This window comes from Falco punctatus, assembly GCF_963210335.1.
Source record: "Falco punctatus genome assembly, chromosome: 4".
Classification (NCBI taxonomy): domain Eukaryota; kingdom Metazoa; phylum Chordata; class Aves; order Falconiformes; family Falconidae; genus Falco; species Falco punctatus.
Window position 1 is genome coordinate 11250336 of NC_137583.1, and position 24538 is coordinate 11274873.

At 48.9% G+C, this 24538-nt stretch overlaps 1 protein-coding gene and 1 long non-coding RNA gene across 16 annotated transcripts in view; one reads left to right on the forward strand and one right to left on the reverse strand.

Moving 5' to 3' along the window:
* The window catches only part of LOC308063020, a 54761-nt gene extending 44462 nt beyond the window's left edge, over nucleotides 1-10299 (reverse strand). For 10 of the 15 annotated variants that reach the window (XR_013927809.1, XR_013927810.1, XR_013927811.1 and 7 more), the window contains exon 1: nucleotides 1-10299. This exon is cut by the window's left edge. This is a non-coding gene — a long non-coding RNA (uncharacterized lncRNA). The other 5 variants (XR_013927804.1, XR_013927805.1, XR_013927806.1 and 2 more) reach the window with 5 other exon arrangements.
* Nucleotides 10300-10302: 3 nt separating this feature from the next.
* On the forward strand, nucleotides 10303-22427 carry DNAJB8 (DnaJ heat shock protein family (Hsp40) member B8). Its single transcript, XM_080385422.1, is given in 2 exon segments — nucleotides 10303-11715; nucleotides 11719-22427. Coding segments are annotated over 2 exon segments (786 nt in total). The 5' UTR covers nucleotides 10303-11406; the 3' UTR covers nucleotides 12196-22427.
* Nucleotides 22428-24538: the final 2111 nt, after the last annotated feature.

Consider the following 24538-nt stretch of genomic DNA (forward strand, 5'->3'; position numbering starts at 1 on the left):
GTGTCACAACTCAAGCTCCTTTCTGTCCCTTCCCACTTATTCTCTCCCCTGCCCGCTGTGTGGACCAGCCAGGCCATTGCTCTGCACCTCGATTTAGCCACACCTGGAGCAAGAGTATATTTACCTTGTAAGAAATGCTGTGGGCATTTACCTGTGGTAATATACATAAATAGGTCTCTACAGATCTAGTGCTATTAACGTTGCTATGTGTTAATGCACTTCTTTCTCAGAGAATTTTATATAAAACCCCCTATCTTTAAACACTCTTGCTAAGAAGGCTCCCATTTCTAGCAGGGGAGCCTATTTTGCATATGTGTAACTTTGAAGGGGATGAATAACTTCATGGCCAATAACATTTATAGCTTTGCCTTGCACAGGGAGATAAGGGCAGAGGAACGCAGGGCTCCAGGGCAGGAGCTGTTTGCCGAGAGGGGCCGGGAAGGAATCCAGTCCCCACCCTGCCAGAGCCTTACCTGCGCCCAGGTGCACGCCGGCCTCAGCGCCCATCCCGCCAGCCGAGCACCAGCCGCTGCGTAAGGCTGGATACCAAACCTCCTAGCTCACTCCGGCATAGCTGGAAGGGGAGGAGGAAGGGGGGACAGGGGAGGAACAGCAGGGAAGGCAAATTTTAGAAATACTTTTTGAACAGTCACAGTTGTAAATGAACTCACCCTCACCATGTTTGTGTCACTTGTGTTTGCTGCCTGGGGCTATGTGAGAGCACAAGTTTTCCTGGCACGATTGCTCTTGGAAAATCAGCTTCCAACCCATATATGATAGCATTCATGGAAACCACAATTCTAATTTACATGCACTGATTTCCCTGCCAGAAACTGCTGCCATCCAACCCAGGGATAAAAATGCCGCCCTGTGACTTCCCTGCCCAATCACGACCAACCAATGCACTTCAAAACTCAAATATTTTCCAGGGAATGTTTACAAGCCACAGTTAAAAAAAGAAAATCTTCCCCAAATTCATGTGGTCGCTCAGCATCATGACTGCATTCAGGCAGGTTTCCTTATAGGTATTTCCCAACCCTCACAAAGAAAAAAATAAACAAACGCCTGAAAACTAAGTCTTCCAGATACATGATTTCTTAAATATTCTTCATTCAAAATTTCTCCCTTGTTTTCTCTTTCTTTACGCCATGCTATGGAGATGTACTCACAGGCCACCAACGCACAGGGAAGAACCTGGCCCTTCAAAACCCCTTCTGCCCTGGCTGAAACAAGGGAGATGTTCTCCTTCCTCTCCTTGTGCTGAGCTCAGCCCGGGAACCTGCTTCCTCCGCTCCAGCCGCTGCCGTGCTTGGTGCAATGGAGCAAAGGTTGGGGAGGTGGAGAGAAAGCCCTTAATAAAGATAAAATCTATTTCTAATGGCTATAAAAACCAAACCCAAATTCCCAGTTACTTCAACGTGAGCTGTGGAGATGGGGTAATGGAGAATGGAGTTATTTATTAATAGAAGGGCATTTCAATAGAGATTGGAGAAGGCGATATGGACCAAATGGAGGCATTTACAGAAATAACGCTCAGGAGGTTTTACCCAGCTTGGCCAGGTGTCTCGACACAGTGTCCTGAGGACGGTTGTCTCCCATTCCCTGAAAAGGGTGTTTTTGGGGACCTGGATGATCACACAGCTCTGGCATCAGTCAACCCATTTCCCCCAGACCTGGCTCTCATTTCCACCTGGAAGTAGAACCTGAAGAACAAGCGCAGAGCGGGGTCCTGTTCTTGCTGGATATTTTGGGAAGCAGCGTGATGCTGATACAACACCCCCCAGCTCAGACCCTCCTGCCCTGCATCCAGCCTAGAGCAGAAGGGAGCCGCAGACCCCTCCAGCACACTCCTCGCCATCACTCCCTGGCTGTGGTTTTAAACGTCCAAGGCCAGGAGCCTTAAAAATGGCATGAGACTCCTCTCCAATTTCTCCCACTGCCTCTCGCAAATGCAAAATTTGCTTCCCTAAATTCCTCGCTGATTCTTTCTTAACACACACCTCTGCCCTCGCTTGGCAAGCAAACAGTGCCGAAATTCCCACCTGCCTCCCTTGCAGCCCCTTCTGGAGGGGCTCATTAGCCATGCAAATAAAAAATGCTTCGAGAGCCCGGCAGCCAATTCCCCCCCTGCACCAGCAAGGAATGACAATTCATGGGGGTCTTCAGGGAGCTGGGACAGAGGGAGGGAGGAACGCAGCACAGCGTGGCTGCGTGTGGCAATCAAGCTTTCCCACCGCCACCCGTCCCTGGGGAGCATCCCCGCTCCTCTTGTGCAGAAGCAGCAGCGTCTCTCCCTCCACCTTGTTAATCCCCTTTCGCTGTGCTCCTGCGCTCGGCTCCCCACCCCGACCCCCCCGGGAGCCCTGGGAAAGCAGTGCCTGGTCCTCACTGCCCCTTCTCCCCTCTTCCTCGCTGCAAAGCGGTGCGGGGAGGGGAGGGAGGAGAAGGGGAAATGTGCGTTTCCTTAATTGATTTTGGTGAAAAAGACAGGCAGCCGCCGCACTGTCAAATTAATTAGTTCCAGAGCTATTTGCAGTTATAAGCCATGTAAAATTAGTGGTCATTGCATTTTTGGTGCTAGGGAGAGGCAGGGGGAAAGAAGGTTTTGTAAGCCTTTTTTTACTCTTGGAGTCTTCCTTAAAAGCACAGAAGAAAATAAGAGAAAAGGCCCCTGGCTGCCAGCGCTGCCCCCAGGGCTGGCTCCTGGTCCTGCCACAGCGCAGGGGATGGGGGTGAAATGGCTGCTCTGGCCCCTCTGACATTATCTGTCCCGCACTGAACAAAGCGGGTGCTTTGCTGCGGGCTGGGCTCTCCCCTCCTGGCAAGGGCTGGCTGGGTCCTCGGTGTCACCCTGCTGCCAGCCCCACGGACGCATGGTGGCCACACCAGCTCCTGCATCCCTGCCGAGGTGTGAAGCTGGGCAGCCAGGCGCACCAAGTATTGCTTCTGGAGGTGCTTGGCCCCTTTTGTCCCCTCTTGCCCTCCCTCCTCGGAGAGTCAAAGCAGGCTGAAGGCTGGAGGAGAGGCTTTGAAAGCCCCGGGTGCAGCTGGCGGGGCTCAGATCCCCCATTAGATGGGAACGCCTGCTGCAACCTGATAACACGGCAGCATCTGATGGGGAGGCTCCAGCAGCACTCCCCACGTCGAGTAGCGCCTATTGTTTCAGGAGATATTACCCCGCACACATGCTTACATCTGGATATCGATAAGCGTGCCTGTTTATGCATAAACAGAGTACAACATGCAGCCACATACCTCTGCATTCCTCCTCCCTCCCCTCCTTTCCCTTCCCGCCCCCCCTCCCCTTATTCCCTTTATCTCCTTTTAATCTGGTCTTGCCTGTTAAACGTTATCTCTACTCCACATTCAGAACCAACTCCCGGGAAAGGGCAGTTATGGTGGGTCACACAAACATGGTGCTGAGGAATGGCAAACATTTCAGGTGAATTTGCAAAGTTTTCCAGGGTTTGGGTGGAGGGAAGCAAAGGAAGATGGTTCCGTCAGACCAGAACGCTGCCAAATAGACTTCAGCCAGGATAGGAAAACGCAGCATGGTTTGGCCAGCGTATGCAGTGTGTTCCTGAGTCTGCTCAGGCAGGACTGTGCCTCTAGGCAGGGACCTCAAGCCTTGCCTGCCCAGCCGTGCACGCGTGAACCTGCACGCGCAGCCCTATATTCACACGTGCTCTTGTGGCGTTAATGACACATTTGCTGCAAGTCTGATCGAAAAACAAACCAGCAAGAACGTGGGTTTTACAGTAATTAAAAATTATTTCAAAAATATAACCTCCTCCTTTCTTGTTGCTCATTTGGTAAAAGGTCTCCAAAATGAGCAAATGCCAGCTGTACATCCAATGCGACCCTCAGCACCTATACTGCTCCAAAGGACTAGTGCTGCACAGCCACCTCTGAGCCAAAACACTGCTGAAACTGCCTTGTCCAGGCTTGGACCTTGGGAGAGGGGAAACCTCGAGCGTGCCATCTAGGAGGCCTGAGCCACTTTGTTCAGAGAAATTTGGCAGGAGCTCGGGGACTTGGTTTTGTTGGGAGAGGCTGGTGTGGATTTTTTCAAGTGCTGCCATCGACCCCTGTGCTGGACCCCAAAAACAAACCCTGGCACCCAAGGGAGCGCTCGGCGCTGACTCACGCATGCCTTCACAGCTGGGGCCTGTGCACAGGGGGCTGCAGGGCTCTGTCTTCTGAAAAGCAGGTTGGGGCTTACCCGGCACCAGCCAGAGCACAGCCTGCCCCAAGCCCTGACCCCTGCGTGCTTGCGCAAGGACAGGGAGCTACGAGGTCTATGGCAACCACCTGCCAAGCCCATCCATTCCATGCTTATTGCATGCTGCTCCACTTGACTGAGGAGAAGGGCATTCCATGGCATCTTCTGGTGTCCCCCCAGGATTTGTCCCCAGCTGCCCCTACTCAGACAGTGTCATAAGCTCTGCTCCTAGCAGGACGGTAGGTTGGCACTGGGTGCTGCATTCCCCTGTTGGCTTCAGTTAGGGTTCCCAGACCAAAACCTACATCCTTGGCATGGGATGGACCAATCCTAAGAGTAGGCTAGTTTCACCTCTCCATCTTTCAGGAAAAGAGGAAAAAGCACATGATGTCAAAGATGCTTACATCTAACCCATTTACTTAAGGAACTTTTTACTGGATAGTGACAGCCATGACCCAAATGTAGAAACCTCGTCATAACTCACCCCAGAAACTGCCCAGCATGTTAACCACGCCTCTGAAAAGCTTTCATCAGCCTTCTGCTCCCAGGGGCCATCCAGCTCTGGGGTGGGGGACGCAAGCAGGGTAACTGCAAAACCTGGGGAGGGACTTGTACATTAGTCAAAAGCTCCATCATTCCCACTCTGGCAGTCTCCACCACAGCTCAGAGACAATGCTGCTTCCACTGACTGTGCGTGACCAGTTCACCCAGGCAGTTCAAGCTGCCTGCACACAGGAACATGTGTAAGACCATAAAGCTCCTTTGCAAGCCCCAAGCGACGACACTTGGAGCCCAGGTAAACAAAGATAGCTCTCCAGCTAGGGGGGAATGTCCCTCCTCCTGGAGAATGCAACATCATCTTCAAGACCTCTACTTGCTCTGTCGCTGCAGATAGATATGGGCAAATACTACTCCAGCACTACCACTGGTTTCTGGGCTGAAGCAGTGGCAAGGAATCCATGTCTGTACATAAACAGCAAAACCAGCGTGCACAGAAAGGATGGCATCCCTGGGCAGTATGGTTTTGTGTTTCTGACCGTCTGTGCACACACACACACATGCATCTTCTCAGGAGCCAGGGCAGGGCAGAAGGGCTCTTTGGAGAGTTGGGTTTGAGCAACAGGGGCATGGGCAACTCGTGAATCCAAGGCAGCACGGCTGCACTGCGCACACGCTTTCTGAAATGGGGCTGTATACTGAATTTATGAGCTCTCAAGTCATAACATTTACAATTTATATTGTCCAGTCTTTTAACCTCAGCAATAAACTCAGACCAAACCTTTGCCAAGGCAGTGTGGAAACTTCACTCTTCCTGGCAGCCCCACATACAAGGTGCCCATAGGCAGGACCAGGACATTCGTCCTGGTGGCTTCAATGTGGGGTCTTCCTCAGTTCCTCACTCCCAGAAAAGTAATTTGTAATTCATCAGTCCCCCACCTGCTACCTTGATTGCCCAGCCACCCCCCTGCTTGGATGTAGGTATAACACACTAGCAAATACTAGGGACAATCACTTACAGTGGTCCCCTACAATCCCTCCTACCTTCTAGAGAAAGATGCTGCTTCTTTTACTCAGAGGGGTTCGGTCTACATGCACATCACCAGGACCCTCACCTAAGTTTTGTACCACTTAGACTCCCCCCTTCCTCAGCAAACCAGCCCCACCAGTGCTTTTTTACCCATCTAGAGTTGCTTTACTTCAGAGGTCCACATCAGAAGAACCATCTCCAGGTTTTCCTGCTGGGGCAGTGGCTCTCAACAGGAACCGGTCTCCAAAGTGGGCGCCTCCTTTGCAAACTGAGCCCTAAAACTGAGATGAAGTTAGCACTGATAAACCTACTAATAGAGGCAGGCCCTCCCTGTTTGGATGAACCCCATGCTTTCAGAAGAGGGTGGCATCATTTCTGCAGAATGCTTGAGTGGCCTCAAATAACACACTGAACTGTCAGGCACAAACCCAAGCGATGGCGTGAGCCAGCACTGGAATAATGAGAAGCTGATCTACAGCTTTTCCCCTCTGGTTTATTAAATGAATGTTCCACATACCACTTCCCACTGACTGGAGACAGAGAGAAAATCCCAGGACAGTAACTCATCATCCTTTCTTCCCCTGAGAAGATTCAAGGCTGTGGCTATGTATGGATGTTGTGAAGTGATAAAGTTGCTGCAGCTTCATGAGTTACCACGCATCAGCTGAACCGTGCCATCTGACCGCATGCGTGCTGCCGGCTCCCTGCAACTGGGTGGTAAAACATGTTCGCTCACGATGGGGCTGGAGCAGGTACACTGTCGGCAGGCTCCAGATAAGCACGCTCGCTGATAAGCAGTGCCTCATTAAGCCCCAGGACTCAACGGCTTGCAATGCAATCCTTGGCCCAGAAGTCCCTCCTCTTTTCAAGTTGTAGCCCTCAGTCATGGAACTGGCAACGGGAAACCACTCTGGGAAAGTGGTCAATATTGAATTAATTCCTGCACATAGCACGGAGAGGAAGGATGGTCAGGGACTGTGCGAAAGAGGAGGAATAGTAGAAGGACCGGCCAACTGTGTTGCTGACTACAACCTCAGCATAGCCATGCCTGGAGGAGGACAGCGCAGGTGGAGATGACCCAGGCAATGAAATCAAAGTGCCCTGAATTCTGCTGGAGTCAGAGTCCATGGACGCAAGTTACAGCACCATTTGGGCTTTCCAAGACTGGGCATAGGGCATGATCTAACATAAAAAAAAAAATATTAGGCCCACCCTTGACTCCACTAAGTAGGATCAGGCCTCCTCTTTGGCTTCTTACCTCAAAAAAGAGCGGTTTCATGGCGTTCTTGCCCCTCACCACCACCTAGAAGCTGGTTGTCTTCTTGTCTGAACCTCGGTTTAGACTCAAACCCCAGCCTGAGGCTCAGAAAAGCTGGATGCAGGCTTAGGAATCTGGGTCCTCCTTCAGCAATGTCTCCCAGCCTCTGGGGGTCCCTCCCAGCCAGCCCTCCCCAGAGCCACCCCATCTCCCAAGTCCCAGCTAACCTCCATGCTGAGCCCAACATACGGGATCAATGCATGGGACACACTGACCCTCCCTCCTGCCCGTGGAGGCAGGGATCCATGTCAGTTAAGCCTTCTCTGCTCAACATTCACAGCTGCAACAACAGCAGGCAAACTCCTGACATCCCAAAACTAAACACCAGGCACCTATCACACCCCCTCCACCCCCCCACCCCGGCAGCTGCCTCTGGTCCACCCAGAGGTTCTTGGGGTGGCACCCATACCCATTTGGGACAGCTTCTCCTTATCATGATGCATTTATATTTTGGGAGGTAAGGAGGCATTCTTTGGGGCAAATTTTCTGTTTAGTTTTCAACCTTCTTATGAAGTCAGGCAGATGCTCCCCCAGCAGGAGGTCAGCCCAAAGCGCCCATCCCCTGGGAGCCAGTGCAGTGTCCCCTCCGACGGGGCTGCCTCAGGGGGAGGAAGCCGATGACAGTTTGACTGGTGGAGTGAAGCGCGACCCATGTTTGTTTAGATAGCCAAAGGACTTGGAACAAATGTCTCCAGCTTATATTGGTTTAGATAAAAGGACCCTGGCCTTGTCACAGGATCTACAGGGCTGGTGAGAAACCACTCGTGTAGACTCCCTCTGCCCTCAGACCTTTTTAAAACAGAAGAAAGAAAAAAAATCCCCAACAACAATAATAATAATTATTTAGGTTGGAAAAGGCCTTGAAGATCATCGCGTCCAACCGTAAACCTAACACTGCCAAGCCCACCACTAACTGTATCCCTAAGTGCCACATCTACACCTCTTTTAAATACCTCCAGGAATGGTAACTCAACCACTTCCCTGGGCAACCTGTTCCAATGCTTGATAACTCTTTCAGTGAAGAAAGTTTTCCTAATATCCAATATAAAAATAACAACAACAACAACAACAACAATAATAATAATAATATAAAGTTGTCACAACTTGGAGATGCTCACTCCTTTCTGGACCAGGGTGCATTGGGGAGCCAAAAGCAAGGTCAGGGATTGGGGCTGCAAGCTTGGGGTCACCTGTGGTCTGGGTGACCAAAAGCTCGGGGCATTTTGCTACTTCGTGTTCCATGTTTTGCTTCCCATCCTGACCTGGCTGACAACCCCTGCCCTTGCAGACCTGATGCCTGGCTGGAAGGGAAGAGCAGGCTGGACGTGGTGGTGCCTGAAGTGGGGGACTGGGGGAAACAGGGACTGCCGCATCCGCATCCATCTGGCATACTGAAGCAGTGAATGAAGGAAAAGGAAGGAGGGGGTGGGTAGAAGAGAAAATCCCAAAGATCCTCGGATAATAAGCACCATTAAGGTTAGTCTGTCTCATGATTGTTTCTTATTAAAAAGAGACTGTACTTTATCTGTGCAGGATATGCTGTTTGGATGAGGGAATTAGCAGAGTGACTGCCTCCATATCATCTAATTAGCAAAAATGTTGATAAGCAGATACAATCACATATGATTAGGATCCTTTTAAAAAGCTACTCCATTAATTAAATAGACAGAAAGGCCGCCTCCAGCCCTCGCGTGCCACTGATTAGAATACAAATATTTACACTAATCTCACCTCCATCAGCCATGGGACACTTTTGAGTATTTTTAGTGACATCAGATTACTATTGATTTTCATCCCCAATGTCAGACCATTTTGTTAGTATCTGAAAGTGCTGCCTTCAGTTTCGGATGCTTTAAATCATGTTAAGGGTTTATCTTAATGACGCTGCTGATAACCAGTGTTCAGGTCACTCGTACTTTCTCTTCAAAGAACACAGTCTGGGCTGGTTTTTATTGTTTGTACTTGAGATTTAAGATACGAAAAACATTTCTCATTTCAAAGCCTTGGTTTCTAGGGATGGGACTGCCAGGCTAGTTTGGGTCTAGTTACTTGATGTGTGCATGTCTCTCTCACTTCCCTTTCTCCCTGCCTCTCCTCGACCCTTTCTTTTTTTCTTGAAACCCTTTTGGCTCACAGCAGTGGCCTCTCTTGAATGGCTGCTAATCTCTGACGCCTGCTGCAGGCAGCAGACAGACAGGCAGTGAGCGTCCTCCATTTGGGGATGACAGGAGAAAAACACTCCCTACTTTTCAGATGGGTAGGACACACTAAATCCAAGACAGATAATCCAGTGGGCCAGCCAGCCTGAGATGGGCTTTCATCATCAAAAGCAAGTACGGGAGGAGATGCTTTGCACAGCGACAGCACAGGGCAGAGCCACCTCCTTCCTTCCATGCACAGCCCTACTCCCTGCTGTAGGTAACTGGCCTGGCACCCTCCAACAGGCTTTTCTGATGTCCTGTTTTCCCTTCTGGGTGACAGAGAGTAGGAAGAGCAATTGGTCTTGAAATTTTTGCTAAGCATCTGAAAATGGACGGTGCTGACAGTGGCTAGGAGCTGATGGCACCTTTCACGGGCTTGCGGGTGGTAAGCTTGGATATCCTCAAGTCCAATGCACAATCCTAAAAAACACTAGCCCAAGTAAATGAGCCCCCTTGGTGAAGATTTCAAGCAAGGCACTACAGTGTGAGTGAGCCATGAAGCCGTAGCTCTCCCCTCAGTGCCGAAGAGCACTTTGGGATGCACTGGGAGGGTGACGAGCCCTCTGAGTTCAAACGGGCAGCAGAAGCTTGCTGTTGGGTCCAGATGAACTTTTGCCATTGCTACAGTACAAACAACACCCAGCAGAAAAATAATTCACGTGGCACAACCACCCTGTAGTTAAGAAGACCTCCTCGGTGCAAAAAGAAGAAAAGCAAAGATCTCCCCAGAAAGGTGAACCCACGGGACCAAGAGGTCCTTTGCACCCCCTTCATCTCCAGCCTCCAGACCAGTGCCATGGTGCCTTACAGTAACTTTTACTGCAGGAGCATGCCAAGTACCTCCATACTACTGACCCATCGCTGACCAGTGAGAAAACCAGCAAAACAAAGCCCTTCCCCAACACGTCAGCTCAATTGCCTTTCGTCCTTCCTCTGTCACATCGCTTTCTACGGGCTGACATGGCAGCCCCTTGGCTTCTGGGCCCCACACGTACGATGTAGGTTAGGACAGCAGTCAGCTCATATGCTTCCCATAATGTGGGATAATGGAGATGAGGGCAGTGATCTGCAACACACGCTGCTATTAGTAGGTGTTTACGACGCTGTGTAACACACAGATGAGTTCTCCTTGCCGGCACTTCCTTGGAGACCTCCTTCATGCAATGGTTCTCTGTAAGGATATTGCATTTCCAAAAAGGAATTGCAGATCCAGGGAACAGAAACAGATGCAGGGTAGCCCCAAACTATCGTCTAAGTTCAACTCCTAAAGCTGAACTTGTCTGTATGTAGTTCATGGGGCATCCCTATTGCACATGCATACACCTTGGGACAGATTATCAAAACAAGCATGTGGAAAAGAGGTAAGGCAGCTAATGAGCTTCATTCTGGGCATTTAATTTGGTACCAACATGAGAGCTAAGCTCTTCTGGAAGTGTTAGGTTTGGCTATAAATTCAAAAGAGATCATGATGGTCATCTGATCACGATTTTAGGAAAAAGGCCCACCCTGGGTTTGAAAATGGCCACATGAGGAGGTTCTAATGATTCATTACCTTCATAATGAAGGACGTGCAATGTATTTTGAGTTTAAATTTGGCCAATGCCACCTTCCGACTGCTTTGTCTGGGAGCCTGGAGATCCCTGTGCCACTGAATTGCTGTTCCCATGCAGGTTCTTACAGACTATGATGAAGTTGGCATTGAACTTCCTCTTAATACCAAGACACCTTCCCCGACTACCTCATTCCAGAACATATTTTCCAAACTTTAACCGCATTTTATGACTCTTCCCTGAGCCTTTTCCAATTTGTCAATGCTCTCCCCAAACTGTGGATAGCCAAGCTGCAAACAGCTTTCCTATAGCTGTTCCTATAGGGTATTATGCCCCAACAGAGAAATATGACCTCCCTACACCACACTTCCGTGGACTGCACATGAAACAACAGAGAGCATCTGAGAATCCCATTTTTGGGCAGGTACAGGCAAAAAAGTAATCTGACAAAGTCATATGTAACATTAGCACTACACCAGCTCACAATCTCACCCACCGTTTGTGAGCAAACAGTGGCCAAGCAGCACTCTGGGGCCTCACGATGCAAAAGGATGGAGCAGATCAAGGGATGAAGTGAACATCTACTCATGCCTCAGGAGCACAGCCACAGCAGGTGTCCAGGAGTCCCTGCATACTGGTCATCCCTGGGCTTCACATCCTTGGTGGGAGAGAGGTACCAGGCACCTTCCAAACAGCACCACCTTTCCTTTGCGATGGTGGATTATTACAAAGTCCTTGGACTGCAAAAAAGTGCCTCACAGGATGATGTTAAGAAATCCTACCACAAACTGGCACTGAAATGGCATCCTGATAAGAATCCCAGCAACAGGGAAGAAGCTGAAAAGAAATTCAAAGCAGTTGGTGAGGCATACAAGGTTTTGCCTGACCCACAGAAATGATTGCTCTATGACAGGTCTGTTAAAAAGAGCAGATCCCACAGAGAAAGAAGTGCCACAGCGGGTCATGAAAGTTCCTTTGATTCCCCCTATGTATTTCATGACTTCAAGGAGATCTTTAGAGGGATGGATCCCTTTGTACATGTTTTCTGGGACCCCTTCGGCAACATCAGAAACAATGGCGAGAACTGGCACAGGACAATTGGAAGAGGAAGAAGCTCCAGCCTGTTTTCTGACTTTATGGAGTCATTTATGCCACGGAATTTGTTCAGCCCCAGCAAGCAGCCCACCTCCTCCTTTGCTGAGGGCACAGCTGGGCTGCACGGTGTCAGATCAGTGTTAACTATTGCTGAAGCGATCAATGGCAAGAGGATCACCATCGGGAAAATCATTGAGAACAGGCAGGAGAGAATAGGTATGGAAGAAGATGGCCAGATGAGGTCTGTGACAATAAATGGGAGAGACCACCTGAAGCTATAATGTACCCCAGAACAAGCATGAAGTGCAAGCTGTGGGACATCCTCTCATAGCTCAATGGACGGGATCTACTAAAAGCAGTATCAATAAATGCTAAGTCCATGACGCAGCCAATGCAGACTTCTCAGTGGTTGGGAACAAATACTTTGCAGCTAAAGATATGGAGTTGCATTAAACTGAGGAGTGGGACCCTAGTAACCCTGTGCAAGTGATATAGTGCTTGTTCACTAAATAGGTATAGTAGATATATGTGAAAGCAACCTTGCCAGTTTGCCAAAGAGGTCAAGTTGATTAATATAGCAAGAGGAGACAGGCTGGTTGATGGGCAGGTAAGAGAGCTCTGTGACAAGCTATAGGTCCTCTTTCCACTCCTTGAAATGCCAGTCTTGAAGTCTACTAGCTGGAAGAATAAAGACTTGCATGACCCTCATACACATCCCTGAGGCTGAGTGAAGAATAACCTACCTTTGGTGCATCAGAAGATGCATATTCATTGAAAAGGGGTTTTGTACACAGTCAAGAAGGTGGGGGAGGTTCAGTGGGTCATGCAGAGCCTAGAGGAGAGGGACTGGCACAGGAAAAAACAAAGGAAAGAAGAAAGTGTCATTCCCCAAGCTGTAGAAGAAAATGGGGGCTTTCTTGAGAATGCTGGCAAAATTATGACCAGAGACCCTGATGGAAGCACTGCGTAGCTTGGGGGCTGAAAGTGAGCTGGGAGAAGGTGAATATGGCTCTTGGTCTGGGACAACCTATGCTCCCTTTCTGCTTGGAGTCATTTAAACAAAAAGAGCTAAATTCAAACCATGAGCAAACAGATTCCAGGGGGCTGAGTTTAACTCCCTCTTTGTGCAAAGCTGGATGTGGGGACTTAGATGGTGCTTTACCATCCTTATTGTCTTGCTCACAGCTGTAAGAGCTGGTTCACAATGCATTTCTTGCACAGCCAGCCAGCATGCTGCTTTCGTCCTCCAGTGAGCTAAGGAACACGCTCCCCACATTTCCGCCCTCCCCTGTGCTAACATGAACTGCTGAGCCTTGTTTCTTGCTTGGCCAGATCACCTTAGGCATTTAAAATCTTACACGTCTCCTATTTTCGGTCCCACGCTACATCCCCTTGAGTTTCCCAGCTTGCCCTGCTCACTGATGTCTCCCTGGAGACTGGAACTAGCTTTCAGGGACGTTTTCACTCTAATCCAGATTGCAATTGCTGCCTGCGTTTGGGCAGGTCTTTGCATCTGTTTCCTCTGCTGTAAAATGGGAATAACAGACTCCCATGCTTTGAAGGAGACTGCGAGGAAACGGTACTAGTAAAGGACTCCAAATACTAAGCAGTAAGTTGAATTAGCCAGAATACTGCATGCATTAATTGAAACCTTTTACTTTTGAAAAGAAAAATGCAGCTTAAATCACTTTCCTTAGAAACTGATAACCATGTCCAGCTTGGAAAAACAGACCAAAACTGTATTTACTACGTTAAGGACTGTTAAGTCCCTGTAAGTCCCTCTCCCAGTAAGAAAAAGGCACAGTACTGGGGGGCAAGTAGAAATCTCAAGTGCATGCTGAGTTCATGGAGGGAGGCCAGTGGTGATGGGAACAGGGAAAACCTCAGTGTGGGGACAGACTGTGTCTGCTGCTCCTCCAGTTTGGGACCATCAGCAGTCCTGCAAGCATTGGGACTCCAAGGATTGCGAAGGTTTAAGGGACTTGGTACAGAAGGGTTATTTTGGTGAGAGCAAACACAAGTAAATATTGCTACTGATACTCTCTCTGTGGACACCATGTTCAACTGAGATGGCTTCTTGAATTTACCTTATGCTACTTCAGAGGAAGTCCAAGGTAAAAAACAACAACAACAACAAACCAAACTGCACATTTTGGATCGGAAACTGACATGGTCTTTGATCAAAATAACATGTTTTGAAATCTGGACCAGAGTTGAATTCCCAGCTTCTCAACATTTTCATCTTGCTAGAGCTAAAACTTTGCTTCAGTATCATCTCTAATGGGATATTTTTATGTATGCACATCGGTATTTCTTGATCTGAGATCAAGATATGCAGATCTACACACCTTTTAGACCTGTCCTGCTGTGGGTCAGCAATTCCCTCTCTTGTATTAGTATCTAAGGCAGCATCTAAGTGCAAGTGCTTCCTTTTCCCATCCCTGGGTCAGAGCGTTTCCATTGCCGCTTGCAGCAGCAGAGAGCTCCTGGGGCAGCTCTGTCAGCTGTGCATACCAAAACCTGCTGTTAGGAATATGGGAACATGGATTAGGAAGGGACCCAGCTCACCCAGTAAGTGTCATGTCCAGGAGGACCTGCAGATCTTCTTCCACTTCTGCCCGTGCACTGCAGGTCTCCCCCATGCACTTTCTGTGAACAAAAGATCTGAGATTTAAAAAAAAAAGAAAAGAAAAAAAAGACAACCATAAAGGGCTGGTGGTAAGACAGCAGGTCAGACTGTGTTAGCAAAGTCCGGCATTCCTGCAATAGCAAGAAATCCGCCAGCTCTGCCCAAACCACCCATGGAAATGGGCTGTGTCCATTACAGAGAAAGATAAATTAACCCCAGCAAACCTTGCCTTGGAAAAGAACCCTTGCCTGTCCCAGGACAGGGGGTCAGGCTACCACTGAGCCTGCCAGCAAAACATGAACACCTTCAAGGAGTTTTTTTAAAGCTTTTTCTTATGCCATTTTGCAACTGCAGTGCCAGAGGAGGCAGTGCCAGATGTCCAGCCACAGCACAACCCAGGAGTCTTTGCCTCGCCCAGTTCCAGCTCTCTGTTCCTCTTCCAGAAATGCATCTTCCCTCTAAAAAGCTCTGTTTTGGGACCTTTCCTGGTCAGTAGTATGCCTTTCAGGTGTGTCCATGGCTGAAGGTGCTTGCATGCACTTGCACGTCGATTCACCTGTGAGGACCACAGGTACCCACGGCAGAGCCTTCTGCTCAGCTGCTGATGGGAACCAGCCCCTCATCCTTCCAGCCACCGCTGGACTTGATGGGCTTATTTCAAGCACCAGCTCTGCTTGAACACATCACCTTGTGGGGTAGCTCGAGGCCTCCTGTTTGACTGCAGCACCAGACCCAAGCACGTGGCTCTGGCTGGCCTGTGGCACCGGGAAAAACAGGGAGCGAAGGCGGCTTGAGCATCGCCACTGAGCCCAGCCGGCAGCCTGCGTGGAGAGGTTGAGTCATTATTTTATTAGCAGGCCCCACAACTACTTTAATGTGGACTTAGGCTGCAAAAACAAAAACATACATAAAAGCATTTGGAATTACTTCATAAAATACTAAATCACAATATTAACTGACTGACCTTTGCTCTATGCAGACCTGCTAATTTTAGCAATTACAGCCAACAACTTGAACATATCAAGTGGGCAACTGTTTAACAATAATGACATCTGCTTGGAAAATCAAATTACGTCTAAACATCTTTAAATCCCCACTAGGGGATACCTGCTTTCTTTTTGCAAATGTTGGTCTCTGCCTAATAGGATTTTAAACTCGCAGCCTGCTGCACACTGTGGTGGCAGCGGCCCCTCTCCCTGGAGTGGCAACAACAGGACTGCCATCCCATTAAGCAAGGAGTAAAAGTCTCTCCCCAGACAGTGATGGAAACGGTTTGGTTTCTTGACAGCCTAATCTGATAGACGGGTGCATTAGATGGATCCCTTCGCTCCCTCACCATCCCTGCAGACACTGGTCCCATCCGCAGCCCCCCAGGTGCTGGACACAGCCAGGGCTGATCTCTGCAGGCTGCTTCTTGGGAAGGGCTTTGCTACCAAGATGGGTTTTGCAGCCATCAGTGCCTTTTGTGGGGCAACCGACATGACATTTCCTCCTGCAATACCCTCAGATGCAAACTAGCTTTGTTTTTTGAGTTGACCTCTTTTTCTTTCTTCCCTTTGCTCCGTTCTTTCCTCCTCTAGCCTCAGCTACTTAAATCCCTCCTCGATGCTCCCTCCTTTTTCGGTGAAACTCCAACACAGATCTGTTCCTATTTAACAGGAACCCCTAAAAGACAACAGCTACGCGGTGGCTTTTGCAGCCATATTTCAGGCCTGTAGGCTTTCCTTGCCAAGAAAAGTGACGTTAGAATTAAATGGGACCAGTGAGGAAGAGTGAGCATGAGACCACCCAACTCTCTAAGAGAGCACCCCAATGCAGACCAAGATCCTCCACCATAAAATCAAAGGTCCCTGTTCAGCCCCCAGTTAGGTTGCCACAGGCCCCTGAGCAACACTGATCTGGCAGAAGTCCTAGCTCCATGGTCCCACTCCTGATCGCTCAGAACCCTGGGCTGCAAGGCTATTGTCAGATATTTGAATTGAGATACAAGAACAGAATATTTCCGTCCCTTCTCCTCCCTCCCTCTCCCTCCCCGGCCAGTCTGGCTCTTTTCTGATGGAGCGTGCAGCAAAATCACAATCACATGTTTGTAGCAGTAGGAGGCCATTGGCATGGAAGTGGCTGTGATGTCACTACAAACATTTCCACCCTATCCCATTTCTCCAGAACAGTCTCCGTTTTTATGACCCCATCCTGAGATCTGCAGGAAATCAAATTGTCCTGATTCTATTTTGAGTGCTGGTGTCATGGCATCAATATATAACGATGTGGTGTCAAGCCGGAGAGGCTCAAGCGCTCTGCCGTGGTGTCACAGCCGGTTTGTTTTGTGCAGCTCTACGGACTGGATCGTAGCCCTGCGGATGCCACGCTCGCCGTGCTGGGACCGCGCAGAACACGTCTGCTGCGCTGCTGGGATAAGCTGCAGGGGCAGGCCACAGGGCAGGTCTGGCTCTCATCCATCGGCGGCTCCCACACCCTGTTAGAGGTTACCAGCTGGGGCACCACGGTACCAGAGGGCAGAGCAAACGCACAGGCGTTGGACATGTGGTTCCTACAGAAAGGTGCGGTGGTGGGTCCCAACCAGCCCTCAGGGGCTGCAAGTGAGGAGGGAGAAGAGCGTGGCTGCAAGGCGCTTGTGCAGGGCAAGGGGAGGTGCAAGCAAGGGAGAGAGATATCTGGGGACAGACAGGCACTGGCAAGGTGCCTGGGGTAAGAAACCAAGTGGCAACCTGACAAAACCAGGGAGAAGCAGCACCCAGCAGATACAAATTCTTGTCTAAACTAGGATTACATCTGAAGAGAATGAACCATGGGTTAGACCCCCCTGACTAGCCATCTGAGATTCAAACAGGGGTTTAGATCCCACTGTACTCATTAAACACTTCTCTGATGCTTTCCACCAACATGTGAACCCCTGCAGGCTGGAGCTCTCCATCATGCCTCACGTGGAAGCATCAGACCCTGAGATATCGCTCGGCAATTAAGCTCCAGTGGCGTCCCTACCTCATTTATCTCCTGCACCCACATCTTATCTTCTCCTCAAAGAACATTAGATCTAGCACATGGCATACACAAAACACTCCTGAACTGAGATCTCCAACAGAAGCAACAACATCTGCAGCAAAATTTTATCTATTGGACAGAGAGCTTATCCTGGAAGAACTTAAGACAGCCCACAGAGTCCCCCGGAGCAGAGCAGGAAAAAGCACTAGTTTGACTAAAAAAGCAGTGGGAGAGATGTGGCAGTGGCCCATAGCTCCTAACAAGCAAGAGAGCATGGACTATTTTTCAGAAAGTGTAGTGGAAGCTTCTCTGTTATTTCTCTTAACATAAGCGACAGGGCAATTCCACATATTTAAAGATTTGCAGAACGGTGCAGGTTTGAGTCCTGCATTAGGATCAGAGCTCCTCCAGGAGAAGCATCTTTCAGCAGGCTACGTTACAGAAATTTAGAGCCTCTTTGCAAAGGTAAAAGAGAGCCTAGTGACAGAATTTAAGTATCTCAAACCTCATATGAAGCATACCAAGTGCCCACATGTGTTTGCTCTCCGCAGTACCAGAAAATATGCATGGTACAGCCTCAGTAAGGAAAGGGTATTAACCCTTGAGGCACTTTGTTTCTGATGAAACTCCACCATCTCCACTGAGCCTCACCAAGATGGAATGTGACCCTTTATTTATGTTTAGCCACAACTGCTAAACTCACTGCATCCAAAGGAGCCAGTGCAGAGACCAGACAACTGCTTTCTAAACTCCTGTATGGGGAACATTAGTAACTGGAGATATTAGTCCGGCAGAATTGCAGCCTGAGACAACGCGTCAGTTCCCATGAAATTGTTGGGTCATTAGTCATCTCCTCTCTGCAGCTTTCATTTTTTAAGCCCTCCTTTATCTTTGGCTATGATTAGCACTCAGTTGCATTCACCTTTGGTCACCCTCCAAAAAGCACCAGGCAAAGGAGCTCGTGGGACTTGAATACCACCCACTTCTGAAGCATTCAAGAAAGTTCTTTACTGTTTGACTTCAGTATCTGCTTTCACATCTTCCATGGGGCTATGCCCTGTAACTCTCTCTTCATGGCTGGCAGAACTTTGCACCCTTCCTTCCCCAGGCTCAGACCTCCCTGGTGCCATTACAGACAGCTCCTCACTTTCCCATGCCCTTCATCGCTCAGCATCTTGGCTCAATGATGCTATCCACCCTTTCCAGCTCCTCTGCTTCCTCACTTCATCCTGAATTCCTCTCACCTACCTCCAATGCCTTCCAGGAGCTGCTTGCTTTCCTTCCTTCTGCTGCTTGCTAAGGCTTTCCTTCCCACTTTGGACACTGCATCTCTGTAAATAAATAGTTGCTCAAATTGCTCGGCTGAAAGCCTGGCCTCTTCCCACCACCCATGACATGAGGAAAACCCTCAACGGTGTTTAAGCAGCTGCAGAATGAGGCCCGGCAGCACCAAGTGACTTGGCAAGCAGTGACGCTGGTGTTACAGAGACACTCTGCAGCATGGTCAGAGTGAGGAGTCCATGTGGGGTGATAACATTTTTTTAATCTTATTTTTTTATTTTATTATTCGCTGTCTTGTGGTTCCTCCTGCTCCCGGAACGAACAGGGGGTTTTATTGCTGGGGTTAAAAAACACGAATTTGCATTACATCCTGGCTCCCGCTGTAATACTTCAGTCTTGTTTCTCTCTCGTCCCCTCTCCAGAACAACTGATGCTATCACAGCCTGATTTAATTTCAAAGACGGATTGTGATTTGGCAGTCGGGGGGAAAAAAAAAAAGCCAAGTTAATCAAAAGTCACCATCTGCTGCGTTGCCATGGGGATATTCCTCCCCAATAAATGTGCTCTTTGCCAAAATCACAGATAACAGCACTATAAAGGGTGGGAGGTGGAGGGGGGGGGGGAATCAAAGAAAGAAGTTCCGACACTAGGGGGGAAAAACGAAAGAGAGAAATGAGGGAGAAACAAGAGACAGAGAAGAAGTAGGAGAGAAAGGAGCATGGACTACTGAGGAAAAATGATGGATGGACCAACTAGGGAGAAGGAGGAAGAAATCAGAGGCACTAACAAGCAGCTGAATGTGACAACGTTACAGAGGGAGACAGACAACTGGAAAGGAGGAAAGAGGAGAGACACCTCCAGACACTCTGCTGCATAAGATACCAAAACAAAACAAGCAGAGATAAGAGAATTGCCCTCAAAGCCTTGTCTCAGGGGAATGGGAGAAAACTGATGCATCAGTAAGAACTCTCAGGGATGGTGGTTGCAGCTCAAGAAGAGATCTAACTACTATTCACATCACAGTTACCAAAATAAACCCCTAGATGGGATGGGCAATGACACGTGGGGATGGTGCTCCAGCACTCTGGATGCTGCCAGGGCCCCATGGTGAGCTGGAAACGTTTGTCAAGCTGCAACATGGCACCAAGACCTGGCGGGGTAAAATACAAATCGTCTGGAACACAGCGTCTTCAAGCTGTCCTGTTTGAGGTGGCAGAGGGGCAGGGGACAGTCGTTCAACAGCTGCTGTCCCTTTTTATTTCCCCTTGTGATACTGGGTAGCAAATTGGGATATGGAATATAAGGGCAAAGAGTGCATCTGTGCAGGGGGTCATTGGTGTCCCCAGTGCTCTGAGGGGACTGGCCAGGATCCCGCAGCACCATGCAGAGGCACTGGGCAAGGCAGTTGGCCAAAGAGAAATGGGGTCACCTAACATGAAATGAGTAAAAGCTGTCAAATTTTAGGTCACAATGTGCTGGCTGCCCCCTGACCCTACTTAGAGTGTGCTTGTGTGTTGAGTGCCCCTATGAACCCCCAGCAGCTAACAGAGATAACGGGAGGCATCCCATACTCCTCCCCAGCCCTAGTGGGAGCTAAACAAAGGGGTCACCTAGCACCCACACTAGTAGGATGGGACGAATTATTCACAACAGAGGCACCACCAGCCTTTTTCTTCCTCCTCCCCTGTTGAAGAATAACCCTAGAATAGATCACAGGTTGTGTGAATTCTTCACTGAAAAAATAACTGAAGGGCTTCTGCATGAACTTGTTTTGCAATTCAATACTAGCACTGATAAGAAATGGTCACTGTGCATTGACCAGAGGAGCACAACATGTTACCCATATCCAACAGCCCAACATTTTGGATCAGCTCTTCTCTCTCCACTTAGCTCCCACCTTCTCCCCGCATCAAGAGGTGCTGTAAAATCACAAGTCTTAAAGTGGTGTTGGATGTTTTTCTCCGTATTACCATTTCAGAGCACTGGGGTCACATGTCCATCCTTCTCTGCTCAACTTCGTAAATGTTCTGTTTTGAAGGAAAGTTCAAGAGCCTCCCATCACATGACTCCAGGAGCTGGGGTGTAGAAGTGTACACTAGCATATGTCCCACAAAAGCATTAATGCCTGTTGAATCTATGTACGTGGAAAGAGACAGTTGGAGCAAATTAGTTTAAAAATTAGGATGTGAGCTACTGAGTAATATTTTTCAGATTCGCTTTAGTGAAGCCCAAAGGCATTGAGTCCTCTGAGCTCAGATGGCCTCACCTGAGTGAATGGAGCCAGGTGCGCTGCCAGATCCCATCCTTCCCCCATACCACTACCTCCAAGACCCCCAAAACATCTCTTCTGCGCCAGGCAACGTAGGGAAGCAAGAGACAGCCATGGCAGTAATGGGGCTCCTTCAGACCCGGCATCCTCCCTCTGTTGGCACAGTGGAACTCACTCATGGCTGGAACAGAGAGAAGAGCCAGCAGGTTGTCTAAAAGCTTCTTTATTCTCTGCAGCTGAAGGGTGGTGCCCCCAGGGAGTCCTTTGGGCTGTTCTCCATATGGGATGGCTCTAGCACTTGGGCCAAGGACACCCCCTAGCTGTGTCAGCTCCCTGACAGTGTCCCTGCACAGGCGGATGGAAGAAATGAGATGAGAGTGAACGGACTTAAAGATGGGAGAGAAAAGCCATTGATGTGGGAAGTGGAGAACGTGGGGAAAAAGAGACAAAAAAGAAAACTCAAGTAACGCAAGTGGGAGAGGGAGCGAAAGCTCTCTGGAACAGGGACTGCAGGGAGGGCTTGTGGGAAAAATAAAGACAAAACCACACAAAATGGAGAAATGCTTCTGGATAGCATGAGTGTCAGGTGCACGAACACGCACATTTACATCCCACTAGCACGGAAGGCAGGACATCTGGTTAGTTGGCAGAGGGATGGGAATAAGAAAGCCTCCAGGAGGAAAGGCCCCTTAAAAACAACCTGGCGTGTGGATATGAAAGGCTGAAACTCCAACAGCACCATGTGAGAACGCCCTGTTGGCAGCGCCACATGGTCACAGGACCCACCAGGAGAGCTGAGAGGAACCCAAAGGGAGCTGGCGCAACAGCACTGACTGCTGGTGTCGGAGCCCATTGGGGAGGGCTTCTGTGGGGAGCTGCACCAAGGAGGGGTTTCTAGCACACACGGCACGAAGGGCTGACACTCACAGGACATCCCCTGGCCAGTCTGCAAAGCTCAGCCCCAGTGCCCAGGGGCTGCTCATGGTGAGTTGAGGGTGCTGCTGGGCAGGCTGGGTGCACAAGCAGCCTTCTTCACATCTGCTGTCCCCACCTTGGCATAGCCAGGCAGGGCAATGTTGGGCCACCGTCCCCAACAGAGCAGGGGCTTAGTCCCAGATCAGCTACCAGTGGAAAATGAGCAGTGGGGACGGGGACATTAGCAAAGCAAAGGGCTAAACCAAGCAGCATCGTGAAGAGCAGAGCCCCCATCACCATCCTGCCTCCACCACACTTCTCACTTCCCCGTCCTGCCTACCCTTCCCTCTCACTGGACTGTTACAGCGTTTTACAGTGCGGGAAGGAGGGGAGCTCCAGCAAGAGAAGGGACAAAACCAGGGAAACATCGAAGATTTGTTTAAAATTAGAGAATTCTGTTAAACAAAACCTTTTCCTATGCAGTCGGCCTATCGCTGCTACCACTTTTCTCCCCCCCTCCCCAATTAAACAGCAAATTATATTTATCAAAGAAAAGAAGGTAAAGAGAAAGCTGAAAGGCTGTGAGAAACCTTTAATTATTAGTATAGTGGCATGAAAAGCTGTTGAGCCCCTTAGAAACATACATGGCCAATTATCAAAAAATATAAGAGATGCAGAAAGAAAGGTTTGTCTAATAAGTATGAATCGCAGGGCCATTTAGAACATCAGTGTTAAAGCATTAGAGTTAAATGGAAAAGTAAAAAGGGGCTGATGGTTTTAACTATTTCACAGGAGGACAAGAGGTTGATACTGATAAGACAAGCAGTATAGTGAAGTTAATTATCTGCGGCCCTTGGTGCACAAAGCTTTTTGAGCTGGTGATTAATAGAGATAAACCATTCAAACTCCACATTTCTAAGGTGAATGAAGATGGCAGAGGAACCGCACAGCCCCAGCATACTAACTATTCTGACAGCAACGTGCCTGGCTGCTGCGGAGGGTGCTGGGTGGGTTTATTGCACCTGATCTGCTCCCCCTCCTCTAAGAGCAGGGAGCTTTGGGCAGTACAGAGAAGAGGTGGCCAAACATCCCCTGCACCTCTGGGTCTTTGCTTCATCAGACATAGCTGGGGTAGCTTCCCTCTAACTAATAAAAACCGTCTTTACAAGACGCTCCAGTGTTACCTCTTGGAGAGAAATGCAGTCTGGGGGATGCTTATATGCAAGTATTATTGCCATGCTGATCCTTCTTGCACTGCATGAGCTGTTTATCCCAGGTCTTCTTGCTCCTATGTGTGCAGAGGACCTCTCCTTCAGCTCTTCATACCACCTCACAGCTTGGGTAGAAGTATTGCAACCTGCCTGGACCAGAGGACCGTGGAGTAGATAGTGGTTAAATGTGCTTGAAGAAAGCATGTGTCCTAGATATGAATTCTGGTTTATAATTACAGAGTACCTGCATGGAGGATGAGAATAAATTAAGCGGTCTGGTGCTTTTGTGGGAAGTGGGAAACAAAGATGTCAGTGCAGGACTGACTCAGTCCTTCATCTTTCTGAGACAGATAAATCAGGCACCGTGAAGTTTATCATGCTTAAGTCTGGCAGATAAGACCTAAAAAATGGAGAGCCTGGATGGACAATCAAGAGAGACAGATCCTGATCTTACAAGATTTCCAGCCAGATCTCCAGACCAAAGCAATTTATACATGCTCCCATGACAATCCTAACCTCCACACTCTGGGATTTGGGTCAGACATTTCTCCAAATTTCCTGGAACTGAAAAATTCCCGGGAGATTTCCAATACTTCCTGCTGGGCTGCCCTCTGCCAGTTTTTTTCTTCAGATGTTTCAGTGTTTCTGCCTAGAGTCCAGTCAGAACAATGACGTTCAGAGAGAGCAGCAAAAATTAAAGTAATCAGAAAAAATGGACTCCATTTCTAAGCTTCACAAACTACTTGGTGTGTAGGTTTCCACTTCAATTTGAATTCTAGGATGACTTTGGGGTTGGCTGTTTTTTTCTCCAAAGTGGTTCCCTTGTCCTTGATAAGTTTGGAAAGGCATCTAAACTTCAGCATCTGCAAACAAAAGAATCTTATATTTTTGGCCAAACTAAATTGAATAAATTTTGTGTTTGTTAATTGCATCCAGGCCAACCTTGCGCAGGGCCAAGTTTCAGCCCAGTGGGATTTGCACATGGCCTGGATACAAGCTATTGTAAATGGGGATCCCTGAAGGAAAAGCTGACAGATGGTGATTCTAAAAATGTTTGTCAGAGCCAGCCTTTGTGACACAGAAAACCCACAGCCAAGGGGGTCCCTGAGTTGGAGAGATGGTTCTGAACTGCGTGGAAGGCCAGGGGAGTTTGTTGGTACTGGAGAAGTTTGACTGGGCTTCTTCTTGTTGCCTGCCAAACCCATTTCCATTAGACCCCCTCTCTCTAAGATCTGGTTATTTGGATAAAATGGAAATTGGATCAATGCTGCACCTGGTTTTCCAGCTACATATTCCAAAAACCACTATGATTTCCA